A 13,864-nucleotide genomic window follows, 5' to 3' on the forward strand; every position below is an offset into this window, starting at 1 on the left:
GATTTTGAATTTTTCTTAAATTATTGTAGCTGTACAGTATGACCACTATTATATATAAAAATATTTATAAATAACTAAAGTTGAAAAAAATCAGTTGCTTGAAACAAGACAGTTTCAGTGCAGTTAATAAATCTCAAAAGAAAAAAACCATCCAGATTTCTTAATGTAGGCGACCTTGTAAGCAATCTGTGTTTTCGATATCTTTTCTACTCAGCTGTATCGCAGTGACAGTGACAGTTCAACTCTGCCAAGGAAGTCCCCTTTTGTCCGGAATACATTGGAGAGGCGCACTCTACGGTATAAGCAGGTATACCTAGGAAACTTGATTTTTACTTTTCACTAAGTTGCTGAAACACTGGTACTTTCATACCTTAGCTTTAGATGTCTGCAGGTACATTCTGATGTTTTCAGGAAATGTAAGAGACTTCTGTAATGTGTTTGGGGAGGGTATGGCAGTGTGTGCATGTTTTGGGTGTGGTTTGGGTTTTTTAAGCTAAAAGGTAGACAGAGAGAAGTGAAATATAGTTGTGAAGAATTACTGAGGAGAAAAAAAGGTGTGGCAGACAAAAATTAGTTGAACAGGGACTGAATTCGTATTGATTCAGATGTAGACTTTGTTAAATCGTTAAAATCTAGTTAATAGCGATGCCGGGTGCAGGCCCAGAGAAGTGTGTGTGAATGTGAGAGTAAAACATGCAGCTCCTCCAGCTACCCTCCTGTGCATCCTGGCAAACCGCAGTGTTTGAGGCCCAGGTATTGAGGAATGAACAGGTTAAGCTCTCCCCTCTGCCACCCTGCACCCTGCAGAACAAGTGGGCAGGGAAGCGCAGGTACGGCGTTAATGCCCTGCGTGCACACGGCATACGGTTTAGCCTGGTCAGCAGAAGTTCATTTATTGCTGGTGCAGGCAGGTGGACAGTTATGCCTCCCTTTTTGATTCGGAACGGATCTTAAAACCACTATTAAATAAAGCCTTTTAAGGGGAATCTTGCTCAGTACAGTGTTTACTGATGTCATGACTCAGTTATAAGTTTTTCATGTTGCGTCCCTTTTATTATCATCATAACACAAAAGTTTAGTCCGTAAGCTTAAATTAGTTAAATATTTATAAGCCAAAAGGAGACTGTAAAAGGAGGCAGTAGAAAGCATTAATTGTAAAAGGTTGTGTGTGGTACAGAAGCCCCCTACAGCTAGTTAGCCTTTCACTGTGGGATCTCTCAAAAACTTTGTGTGTAGTGAGTACAGAAAATGTATGCTCTATGTAGCTAAAGATAGACCAGTATACCATCCTGAGAATAATGTATTCTGCATTTTATTAATAATCAGCAGTCCTGCAGATCATCTTTAGCTGAGCTTATGGCGAGGACGTCGTTAGACCTGGAGCTGGATCTCCAGGCATCCAGAACTAGACAGAGACAGCTGAACGAGGAGATATGTGTTTTAAGAGAGTTGAGACAGCGTCTGGAAGATGCCCAGCTCAGAGGGCAGACAGATCTACCCCACTGGGTCCTTCGGGATGAGCGATTCCGAAACTTGTTGAAGGAAGCAGAGAGGCAGGTATGGAAACGTGAGACAAGCACTCAACATGTCCAGAAACTCCTGGTTTCAAAATTTCTTGATCGTGACAAGATGTCTAAAGAGCTGTTTTTACAGAACTTCAAACAATGAATGTTGCTTCTATGTTCTTGAAGTTAGCACAATAAAAATGATTGCGTTGATTATTACCAAACTGTGCCTTTATTTGAAGACAGTTGCTGGAGAATGGCACTATTTGCCAATGGCATTTGTTGTTTTGGAAGTTTTTGGTTTGTTTTGGGTTTTTTTGTTTTGTTGTAGATATTTATTGTTGGAACTTTAATAATTTCCTTACTTCTCACAGAATCACAGAATGTTAGGGGTTGGAAGGGACATCTGTGGGTCATCTAGTCCAACCCTCCTGCTGAAACAGGGTCACCTACAGCAGGCTGCACAGGACCTTGTCCAGGCAGGTCTTGAATATCTCCAGAGAAGGAGACTCCACAACCTCCCTGGGCAGCCTGTGCCAGTGCTCCGTCATCCTCAGAGTGAAGAAATTCTTCCTCATGTTCAGACGGAACTTCCTGTGCTTCAATTTGTGCCCTGGTCTTTTTGAAGAAATTTTGCTGATTTGATATTTCATTTTTTACAAGTATTTGGAATTTTCCCTAAATATATGATTTTTTCCTTTTCTTGGACAAAGAAATTATAGGCAAAAAGTGGGAAAAACTGCACAACAAAATTGCCATTGGATTATCTGAGGCAAAGAGTGAGCGTACATTTATTTTAAGGTCTTGTTTGACAGATCTATGTGCAGTAAATTTCATGAATTTAATACATATCTGTCTGAAGAGCATTAAGAAATGAAACAATACTGTCAGTCTTTTGAATTTATGTTTCTTAGATGGTCAGGTATTTCGGACAATGTACTTGTGTGCTTTTTACTGTGATGAGTGGAAAAAAATACATTATTTTAATCTGCGTATTCTTGTTTTATTTATTCACATGACCATTTTAAAGCATTATGTTCTTGTTTTCAGACTAGACAGACCAAATTTGAACATCACCAAGAGCAAGCAGCTGAAAAGATGCTAAAGAAAGCATCCAAAGAAATATACCAGTTGCGTGGGCAAAACCAGAAGGAGCCTATTCAGGTGCAGACTTTTAGGTAAGTGGTAATGTGTACTGAGATAGCATAGCAACAGTTCATTAGAGAGCTAAAAGCTTTCTGAAGCATTTAGCGTATTTTCTGTGTGTCTGCTGTATAGCCAGTAATTTGTAACTGTTTATTGATTTGGACACATGAGTTTCCTTTGAATTGTCTGTAGTGCAAAGAGCCAACACTAAGGTAAAATTGCAGTGATACAATGCTAAAACACATGAAATTAAAAAAAAAAAAATCGCCTTCAAGTGCAAACAATAACTTAGGTGATTCTTTCAACTTAGGCTAGACACTGTTAAGTTCAAATGATTTGTCATTTCTTCAATACGAGCCTGTGAGCATAAATAGTTGGTTTAATGTAATACATACATGCTGTCAGTAACACTGTCTGCCAAAAAATTACTTAATAATATTCCAGCTTTCTCCAAGAAGCCTTTTCTTTGGACTTTTTTACCTTATTTCATCTGTGTTCACGTGTTATGTGTCCTCTCTTAGCTTTATTTTTTTTCTGACAGTTTATTTTGTGTACAAGCGACATTGATTAACAGTGTGGATTTCAGTGGAAGACTTCATTACTTCAGAATTAAAATTTTTATCATTTTTATAGGGAGAGTAACAGAGTAAGAAAATGTTAGTGCAGCGTAGATGTGGAGGACAGCACAACTACAGTGTTGCATCATACTGTTTCATCCAGCGATCAGATTTCTAGAACTTTCTTGCAGGGAATACTTCAGTGAAATAGAAAAGCTGCCCATTCTTTACTGTAATTTTTTTGCTTGCTTTAGATTGGAAAGGTCTTTGTCACAAAGGTGGGGAGGAAGGAAGAGGAATAGAAATTTTAGGTTTGTTCTCACGTATCATATTCCTGGTGATGAGAGGGGGTTTTACGCTTTGTCTACTGAGATGTAAAAACGTATGAGGAATTGAATAAAATGAGATATAGAAAATGAAGCAAAAGCTGTCTTCTGTGTTTAAATTCTTGTCCTTTTTCTGCACACATCCATTTCTTATGACGCTTACTTTACAGCATGTACTGTTTGCTCAAGAAAAGAAAAAAGATGACTCTGAATGCCGTTGTTTTTTTTCCTTTTTTCTGTAGGCATTATTGCAAAATGTCCAAGGGTGAACTTTGCGTTACAGAAGGGGCTTACGCAGGGTTTGTCCTGTGAAACCTTTTTACAGTCAGCTGTGACTGATGTTCAATGACTTAGCTTCCACCTAAATTTTCAAAAATAGTAGTTGTGTTCCATGGAATGTTGCCAAAAGTATACAGCGAGGTTTAATAGTTTTTGCAAGCTTCTTGTTACTCAAATAAGCCGTCAGTTCAGTATGTAAATAACAAATACTAACCAGAGTAAAGAAACCACGTTTGGAGGTGGGGGGGGGAAATGTAGGCATGTATTTGATTGACTTTCTTTTTGTCTTGTTTTGGTCACAGAGAGAAGATAGCTTTTTTTACAAGACCAAGGATTAACATACCTCCTCTGCCAGCTGACGATGTATGACATGTTGCATTGTAAACATGAAGTATTTATCGCTTTTATTTTAATGAAGTTATTAGATTAGCCAAGTTTCTTTTAAAAGAATTGTGCAAAAGCTAATATACACGTTTTGTAAAAAATAAAAAAAGTAAAAAAAGTAAAAGTAAACAAAACCATATATATAAATATATATACATATATATTTTATAATAGCGACTGCAACAAGGCTTGGTTTTCCCTTGTTGTGAAACTGACATCTCTGAAGACAACCTATTTTATAAAAGATCGACTATCCTGTTAAGAGCGTGTACAGTTTTTATGCTGTTTTATTTGACTTAAAGGCTGGAAGACAGAAACAAAGTGAGTTCAGGCAAATTCACTGTAGTGTAATTTATTTATAGTGCCTTTTTCCTTGAAGGAAAATACCTACTTTAAGATGTATTTTAAGACTGAAATTTTGTTCTTCAGTATTTGTCATACAGTAGAATGGAACCATTGAGCTGGTTTTGTTTCTGATACCTGAAATGAAAATACTATGTTCTAAAATTGTCACTTTTTTGAGCTTTATTATCTGTAGCTTATTATGTACATTGTATCCTTTAGCACTGTCTGTGTTATAGCAAAATATTATCACCTGCAATGTGTTTAACACTGATTAGAATTGATGTTAAACATTGCAGAATTCATTTGCATGTTCTTACTGTGCACTAATAGATTGTTTTCATTTCAGTTGTCTAAAGTATCTTTATATTCTTAACTAGATTCTCAGTTTAAACGGAGGAAGGAAAAGGGTGACAGGTCTTTGTTTTGCTGTTTAATGAAAAGGGAGTTGAAAGAGCAACGTGAGCTAGCTGTGTGGAGAGACCGCTAAGGGAATATTATAGTCATTTCTGCGGTTTTAAAGATTCTGATGATTCAGGAAAGTACACACGTGCCGATTTCAGAAAGCAGCTGCATTACGTAAGGGTGCTTAAGCACATGTTCACCCTAAAGGACGTGCTTTGAGGTTGCTGCGCCCGAGTTCTGTTGAACAGCGACACTTTCCAGGCGGAAGGTGTCTCATTCTGGAAGGTACAGCTCACTTGGTTGCTAGTTGGACCAGCTAGAATCCAGTAAGAAGTAATTTTACTTGTGACCGTTAGTTTTAATGAGAGACTGTCACCCTAAATTCCCGAGAATGCCAGTTTTGTGTCCTTGCATCCTGCAAGTATGTAAAAGTACTTCTTTACTAAGCTACTATAATAGAGTTTCTCATATTTTTCTAATTATACATTACGTACAAAGAGAGGTGCCCAACACAAGACTGACTTTGCAAGTTGCTGGAATTGCCTAGAAGGAAGATCCTGCTGTCTCTTAATTAAAGTAAAGGTCAAATTGGCTCCAGATTCTTATATGTCAGGCAATCGGAACAACAGCCAAAACCTAAATGGACGTATCGGAACCCCTCAGAATATTTTCAAATATTTTGTAAGTAAGTAAGTGTTTGTGAGTTTCAAGAGCTTGTACTTTGTTACCTGGTCAAAGATGAGGAAAACCTGAGAGTGAAACCAAATTGCTTTTACTTGTCCAAGCTGAAGCAAAAAGTGATGGGGAAAAAAAGGCTGTAAACCTACATCATTAATCAGTGAGGATGGTTAATGCAGACATTTAATTTTAAGGTGGTATTCCCTGTTTCCTGGTATGGCCTATATTCATTACAGGCATCAAGCGATTCAGTCGTGTAGCAACATATGTGAAATTATATTTAGCATTTATCATGCTAACCATCCTGAAGTCTGGTTTTGCCAGTAAGCTTCGGTGGGCGTATATTGGGCTCCTTGGGCACAACTAGCCATACTCAGAAACTATGCAGATAATAACCAAATCATGTAAGAAATTTTTAGTGTTTGGATAAAAGTCTGGGCGCCGCAAGCGTTTTAGTGCTCGTTACTTGAAAAGACCGGTTAGTCAGAATTTTGCATCCCGTTTCCAGTGGAGGCCCTGACGTAGTAGGATTTATCAAAAGATACCATGCAGTGACACCAAAAGTACTTGCTGCGTACTGAGAGTAGATGATACCATGTTCCCGTGAGGGTGGTGAGATACTGGAAGAGGTTGTCCGGAGAGGTGGAGCGCTCTGTCTGTGGGGGGCGTTGGGGGCTTGGCTGGACGTAGCCCACAGCGTCCTGGTCACATCAGGCCCGCTTTGAGCAGGAGTTGGGTAGGGACCTCCCCTCCCCACTAAATTGTTCTGTGACTGTGTAACCAAGGGGCAATGTGTGCTGGCCTCTCCGTCAGGGGATCCAGTTGGTGGTTTTAAATAGCGACCGCTGCGAGATGGCGTTGGCGTATCTTGTGGGTCCATGATTCTGACTGCTGCAAGGAGCTCTGTCTTCATGTGGTAATGAGTTATCATATCCAGTATTCATCTCTCTTGTTTTTGTCACAGTTCTGTATGATTGTGTTATTTTTTGTATTATTTGAAAGTATTTCTTGGACAAAATAAAATAATTTGCCATAAACAGAAGTAGAGTTTTGTTATATGTCACAGCATAAGACAATGTTTGAATGGTTTGCATTTCCCACATTCATGACGCTATCATAAATTCTGCATTTTGAATAACACTGTCATTGAGGTGAAGGTAGAAGTAAGAGAGGAAATCTGTGAGATCAAAGGTCCTAGAGAGGTTACACTAACGAGCTGAAAGGGATGCAGACCCTAAGGAATAGCAGATATGTTCTCCCACATGCTTATTACTCACGATAAGCTGACAGCTGTATCAGAGGCTCATGGCTGAACATTCCTGGAATTCATGGGTAGCTCCACTTGCAACATGTTGAACTGCCTTTTTTTCTAACGGAAGATTGTACTTCATAGATTTGTATTGGAAGTTGACGTGACGGTTCTGTATTATCTTACTTAAGGCTAATTCCAAGGTGGAAGCCACTCAGAAGAATACAAGTTAACTTCTTTAGGCTGAGGTTCACTGCTGCTTTCACAAAGGAGATGTTAAACCTGCGTAACTGCAGAAAGAGCATTTCTCACTTGCTCTCTGCAACCCCAAGCTGCAGGACCGTGGGCAAAATCATGGTACTGACATAGGACTCCTGTCTCCGTCCAGTATTTGCAAGGCGTTGCGGGTATGACAAAGCTTAGGTTATTTTTAAATCCGCCTGCTAGAAATAGCCATTTGGAATACCAACCATCTCTGTCTCACTACCATCAGGATCAACTACAAGAGCTATAATGGGTATGGCAGTATGGGTTTTCTGTTATAAGCATAAAGTCTCATATGTATTTCTTGCTGCAGTTCTTGTAAGCGCTTTGCAAGACTTGAAGGTAAGTGTTGTGTAAATAGAGCAAATTTCTTTTTAGGAGTTAGATGAACTATGTATTTTGTTTACAGCAGATGTAAAACTGAAGTTTGAGTTTTTAGGGAAGAGGGCACTTTGCAGCTTGTTTTGAATCCAGTTTCTTTTTTATACTATAGAGTCATACATCTTTGAGAGGAGGAAAAATGTATTTACGGAGAGACTCGAGAAACTGCAGGCTAGCGAAAGCAAGAACAATCTGTTCCGAAACATCACGTGACGAGTATTTTCTTTTTCCTGAGAACGCTCAATTGACAGAGTATCATTGGAAGAAAATACCAGAGATAAAGCTGATTTGGTTTTGGAATCTGTAAATGTCAATTAAGTGATTTGCTTGCACTCTGGAAAATCTCAGTATTCTTGGAGTTAAAAGCTTCTTACGAGCTGTTTCTGGTTTCTTATGATTTCTAATAGTCTCTTAAATTTGAATATACATATCTAGGTTATAGAATCATGTTTTCTGTAGAGAATTAGGTATTCTGTCTCTTTGGTTTGTTTGCAAATTGACCATCCAACTGTAAATACACTTTCAGCAGGAGGCTTGATGAGTTCAGCTGTGGCAATAGACAAGGAAACAGTAGGAAGTAAATTTAGGAAAATCTGTGCAGGAAAAAATGGGAAATTGAGACCCTTGCCCTCACTTGGTTAGTGCACAAAATTACTGCTCTGCATCTAGGACATGGTGTATGTATTACAGGGGGTGCCTTACGGTGCAGAAATTCCCAGGTGTAGATGCTTGTGTCTGACCAACTGAACGCTGCTTGCCGTTTTCCTTATTTCCCCCTTATAAACTGATTAAGGAAAATTGCAGATACATTATCAAGAAAATAAATTAAGTGCTCAGTGCTTGTTTAACTTCCTCCACAGAATTCAGTTGGCCTATTAATACTGATTTTAATGGGTGCAAACGGCAGACGCTGGCAGGAAGTTTCGACTTCCGTCACTTTTCCACACTTCAGTGACGTGGTTCTAGTAGGGCCTGGGGCTGTTCCTGGCCCGTGAGCGGCAGAGAACTGTCATCTGCAGCGCTGCGGGTGAAGGAAGGGCAGTAATCAGATCTCTGCTCTGAAGGCGTGCTCCTCGCTCCAGAAGTGTGGGGGAACTTAGGGCAAAGCAAGCGAAGTGTTCAAATTTCATAATCCAAAGCCTGTGGTTTCTGTACGGGGAGTCCGTAGCCGACATAAGGAGTACAGGAACTTTTTCAGCTTATAGATAAGAGCTCTGTGCCTTCACCTTGGCAGAAAGTGAGAGCCCCGCCTGCGTCTTCACTCACCCATGGATATTTTCGCACGTGCTTGTGCGAGATCTCCCGCTACCCAGCTGTTGCGTCTGCTTGACAGTACGAAGCACAGCCCTTGAGATGCCCCTGAGGGTAAAACCAGTCTGCACAATACTCAAATATGGGAAAAGGCGCAGTCAGGTGAACGTCCTGAAATAAAACACGTAGCACGTGTTCACACATGTGCAGGATCTTCACAAAGAACAGCTACAGCCTCTGCCGTGCGGAACATGATCCTAATGGCTCGTACAAAATTTCTAGAATCAGAACTTCTGTAATTATTATTTTTTTGTAGAACTCAAACACATTGTAGAGTATAATAGAATTCTTAAAAAAAAAAAAAAAAAGGAAACACTCCCCCAAACCCCCTAGATCCCCCCAAAATATGGTTCTGAGGTGTAATACTCAGTTAACCAAAATGTGAAAGTCAAGGTAATTGCGTTTGTGGGGGGTTTTTTAAACAAAATGTTTTAGGATATTCTAGTTTTTAGATATTCAATGGGAAAACTTGAGCAGCAGTTTGGAAAAGGGAAAAGTAAACTGGTGTGTAGGAGAGGATGTTGCAAGCCATGGCAGCTGCGTTGAAGAAAGGCAGAAGGCTGCGAGCGTAGTGACCGATGGATGGTGGGGAGAACAAAGAAATAAAGGTAACAGGGACGAAACCTTTGAGGTCAGCTTGCAAAGCTGGACTGTGACACAGAAGATGGAGAGAAGTCAGTCTGGATAAGCTGGAAACGGAGCACTGGGACAAGGAAAAATGCAAGGGATGGTGAAATTGAAATTGTGGTTTGTATCGTTTCCAGGCTGCTGTGATTACAGATTTCAGAGAGGTGAAAGAGAACGTGACAGCTGGGCGTTGCTGCAGAGTGAACAGCAATGCTTGGTGTGCAAGCAGCGTACTTGCCATGCTTTTTCCTGGTGAAAAATGTTCTCATTATTGCTGTTGAAAAAAAAAGAAAAAAAAGAAAATCCACAAGCCCTTTTAAAAATAATGAGCTCGGGTTAGCGGGAGAACAAAAGCAGCAGGTGGTCTAAGCGGTGACCGAGTGGGTAGGGCAGGGCAGAGAGGCTCGCGGTTTAATCCTGTGGGATTAGAGACGGGTCCGTCTCGCTCCGTCCCCGGCTCCCGTCAGATATCCTATAGACGGGGGATGCAGTCACATGATTGCCGCTGCTTCCTCCCCATGACATCATCACTGCCGTTGGAGCCATACCACCCAAGAAAGGATGCTAGTAAAATCTTTGGCATTGGCCTAGACGATGTTGCATTGCAGGTAAGCGACATAATCCTTCAAAACAGTCGATTCGCCGGCTGCTCTCGCGCTGCCGTCCTGGAGCCCCAGCTCTGTTGGGCAGAGCTTCTGCCGGGAAATCGAGCCGCCCCGTTTCCCTGCGCGCCGAGGGGCTGCAGGTGCCGAGGCTGCCGGCTGGCATCGCCGGGAGAAATCCTGCCAGATGAGCCTGAAAGCTGCGGAAGCCCTTTGGCCCTGTCTTCTGCTGCGGCTCGTTCGGGGGCCTGCTGAATTCTGTCTTTACGCGAGCGGCCATCACCCCGTCGGGCAGGGAGAAAGCAGCGATGCTGTTTTGCTTGCGTGCCCTGCTTTTTTTCCCCCCCCCGGATGCCTAAAGGAAGTTGGATGGCTGTGTCCGAGCTTATAAAGGAATGAGGATTGACTTGCTTAGGGGGTTAGCAGATGTATTTGGGGAAAGAAGCTTTTCCTTTATTGTTAATTTTTGCTGATGTGGGTTGAAGCTACCTGGTCTGGCAGGTTTCCTGTATAATTTGCTGTAGTGTAAGGTGGGTTTTGCTTCTCGTCCAGTATAAGCATGCAAAAATTCTTTTCCAGGAGGAACAAATGAGATGACAAGCAGATTTTTACTTCTTACACAAAATGCCAGTCGCCGAAAGGCTGAAAAATCCACGCTAAGCTGCTTTTTGGGACTGTCGGTGTTTATGTAAGCAAAGTCCAGAGTCTGTTTTCTTTTCCTGGTGTGGGTGTTTAATTATGCGCTCTATGCAAATATGTGAGGACGTGTATTTGAGGAGAAAAAATGGTGACTCTTCTGTGGTGGTTTTTTTCCATATTGCTTTTTAAATACATTTAATGTTTTTTAAAAGAATTACTTTTTATAGTTATTACAATGCAAATGTTAGAATGTGAGAAGCCAAATTAATCTTTGAGCTTATACTAGTCAGAAAAATAAAATTATACCTTTTTTTTTTTTTTTAAGAATTGTGATAAATAATTCTGTGCCTTTGCCAGAGAACGGAGGATGACTCAGCCACAGCTTCATCAGGCAGAGTCAGGTGACTTTTCACTCCTAGTCTGTGGGAAGTTTTTTTTATTCTCAAAAATCCTGTCGTTTTGTTCCAATAAATTTTTCCCATTATTGGAAAAATCTGACAACTTGGCAGGCCGCGGGTCTCTGTGTGCTCACCCGTACACTCGTGGGGGGGATTTTGGATCTCCTGTGCTGAAGTAGGTTGTGCATCCCAGTGAAAGATTAATTCTGGTTCCTAGTGATCAGGTATGTGGTAGCATCAGGATCGGAAAACAAGGCTGACAAAAAAAGTACGTAATGAATTATTGAAATGAAGTGACAAAGGACTGGTTCTTCAAAACTGAAAAGAAAAATAGATTTCAATTTTATTTTTCTCCAACAGAACCTCTGTGGTTTGGTTTGGTTTTTTTTTCCCTAAGACTGAGCCTCAGAGTGATAGAAATACCAACCTGGTGCTGTGGGAGGGGGTAGGGGGGTCGCACCCTGATGGCGCCCATGCTGGGTTTGTTCTCCAGACCCTCTTGGAAGCCAAGGCTGGGTCAGTTCTCCCTGGGACCGGGCATGAGCTGAGCTGTGCTCTTGCTCACCGAGGCCTGGCTCTCTGCCCGCACAGAGCAGGGCTACCACACGTGGGTTTTACACGCGCAGTGGGTCTCCCCCCTGACCCCGGACCGTATTTGAATGGCAGTGCCTTCCCAAAGGCGGTGGCTGGTGGCTTTTAAACCAGGACCAAAGGAGGAGAAGGTGATGGTGAAGCGGAGCGTTTGCCCTGGGGTTGGGTCCTTCCCATCTGCCTGGAGCAAACGGGCTCTCTGGAGTGCTGTAACCTCCCCGATCTGGGAGCTGCTTCAGCGTGGAGCCGTTGTTTGTCGGCCTGGAGGGGAGAGCGAGCAGGATGATGGCTGCAGCCCAGCACTTGTGCAGGGGGAAGGAGGAGGCTGCCACCTCCCCCCTCATCCGTGGTTCAGGACCTTCTCGCCTGCGTTGGTGGTCAGCGTCGTGTCGCGTGAGGCTGTCGGGTCTGACCTGCCCTCAGCTCGGCATGGTGCCCGTAGGTACCGGCCCTTTTTCCGCTTGCTTTTGCCATCAGGGTGCCCAAGGGGGCTGTGCGTGTGTGTGCTCCATTTAGTGAAATGGGGTCAAGGTTGCAGAGCAGGAGTCTAATCTGTCTGTCTGTGCGTGTGTGTCCGTGCATACGCACACCCCAGGCATTGGGTTTTCTCAGATCTCTTCGTCTCCAGTCCCGCAGAACCACAACAATCACACGCGGTCGTTAATGCCGAAAGAGAAACTCTGGCAGGGTTACGGTAGGCTGCTATTCCTGAAACACTCTCGACGTGCTGCTCCCGACCACCACCCCAAGGAGAAGGTTTCGGTGTCTCGCGGGTGGGGGAGCTCCCTCCCCCTCGGCGGTGAGAAGGAGCTCGTCGGTGAGCGCGCAGCCCACCGCCATCACAGGCAGCGCTAAAGCCAGCACCCTGCCAAAGGGAGAACGTCACCCTCCGTCTGGCTGAGAGTGACTCACTGCCTCCGCTCAGATCGTGAGAAGTGATGTGGCAGAAGAGATTAATGGCTTTTCTACTGCAGGTTTATCAGCTTTATTTCAAGCTAAAGGCAGAAAAGGGTTTTCAGCCAGAGGTGCGTTTAATGCTGCTGAACACCCCACTTCAGGGGAGAGCTTTTTAGGAGTGAGTGTATGCCGGGCCATTTCATTTCTGACAGTGCTACTCTGTTCTCTCTGAGTGCATTTGCCTTTTTTGCAGTCCAGGAACCATTTTTCCCCCTCTTAATCCGATCATTTTCAGAGTGAGGAGACAAAGAGCAGCACTGGAAACCCACACCTGGTGCTGCAAAGCTCGGCCATGTACGGCACGGGGAGGAACACTGTACAGCACCCCTGATCCTTCAGCCTTGTCTTGGAGCTCTGTTGCAGTAAAACCAGCGGCTCCAGGAGGGAAATGCCCCCTTTTCTTTATGAGGAAGGGGACTGGAGGGAAATTAAGAACAGAAACTATACATGCTGTTACACTGATAGCCTGATTTCCAGTCTGTCCAGTCTTCTGAAGTTTAGTTTCTTACCCTAGATGCTGAAGGCTTTCTGAATTCTTTCTAATCAAATCTTGTCTCCATGCAAAGGCATGCGGGGTTGATTCAGGCCCACGGGACTCCTCTGCCCGAGCTGATGGGCTGTTAGCAGAGGGCCATCCTTTCACAGAGGTGTTTCAACTCAGTTTGAAAAATACTGGATGGATATTTCAGAGCCAGCAGTGCTTCCCTCTGCTTCTGCCACAGCTAACAACTAATTTTATTGGAGGGACCTTTAAGACTCACAGGAAACAGAGAAGTGAGTTTAGATTTTTTTATATGGAGCCAATTTTGAGTTACATGAGTGCAAAAATTCCATTTAGAGCTTGCAGGGAAAGAGCTAGGATTTTTTCCCCATCCCCTTCTGACATAACTCAGCAGCTGAACTAATTTTGCTCAGACTTTCCAAGAAAACTCGAATAGTGACCAGAAATGTGATATTTCATACCAAAAGGAATTGGTTTCTAAAGGGAGAGAGTCATGCTGGGCAGGAGCAGGGAGCGGGACGCTGGGGTGAGGTGTGCTCCCTTGGTGGGTTCGCCCCGCAGGCGAAGAGAAGAGTGGTGCCCAAGGGGCCTCCCAGGAGGAGAAAATGAGAACAGGGAGTCAGGTCGTCACCGATGGGTTGGGAAGCCCTGATGGCTGGTTATCAGCTCCTGGGGTGCACTGGTGTGCCCCATGCCCCCCGCGCCTCCCTTCACCTGTGTG

At 43.0% G+C, this 13,864-nt stretch overlaps 2 protein-coding genes across 9 annotated transcripts in view; both read left to right on the plus strand.

The window, feature by feature from the left end:
* Positions 1–6,649, plus strand: part of WWC3 (WWC family member 3) — a 107,493-nt gene extending 100,844 nt beyond the window's left edge. For 3 of the 4 annotated variants that reach the window (XM_075428286.1, XM_075428304.1, XM_075428309.1), the window contains exons 20-23: positions 215–307; positions 1,327–1,557; positions 2,556–2,683; positions 4,116–6,649. In XM_075428286.1, the coding sequence (XP_075284401.1) occupies positions 215–307; positions 1,327–1,557; positions 2,556–2,683; positions 4,116–4,182 (519 nt within the window). In that variant the 3' untranslated portion in view covers positions 4,183–6,649. The remainder of the gene's footprint in view (positions 1–214; positions 308–1,326; positions 1,558–2,555; positions 2,684–4,115) is intronic. The other variant, XM_075428295.1, reaches the window with a different exon arrangement.
* Positions 6,650–7,361: 712 nt separating this feature from the next.
* CLCN4 (chloride voltage-gated channel 4) overlaps positions 7,362–13,864 on the plus strand; it is a 47,462-nt gene continuing 40,959 nt past the window's right edge. Inside the window, exons 1-2 of one of the 5 annotated variants that reach the window (XM_075428333.1) lie at positions 9,974–10,062; positions 10,636–10,744. Coding sequence is in view for 2 of the 5 variants with exons in the window: in XM_075428357.1 (XP_075284472.1) it covers positions 7,385–7,388 (4 nt within the window). In the remaining 3 variants the exon portion in view is untranslated. The other 4 variants (XM_075428357.1, XM_075428318.1, XM_075428342.1 and 1 more) reach the window with 4 other exon arrangements.

The sequence above is a fragment of the Opisthocomus hoazin genome, chromosome 1 (genome assembly GCF_030867145.1).
Source record: "Opisthocomus hoazin isolate bOpiHoa1 chromosome 1, bOpiHoa1.hap1, whole genome shotgun sequence".
Taxonomy (NCBI): domain Eukaryota; kingdom Metazoa; phylum Chordata; class Aves; order Opisthocomiformes; family Opisthocomidae; genus Opisthocomus; species Opisthocomus hoazin.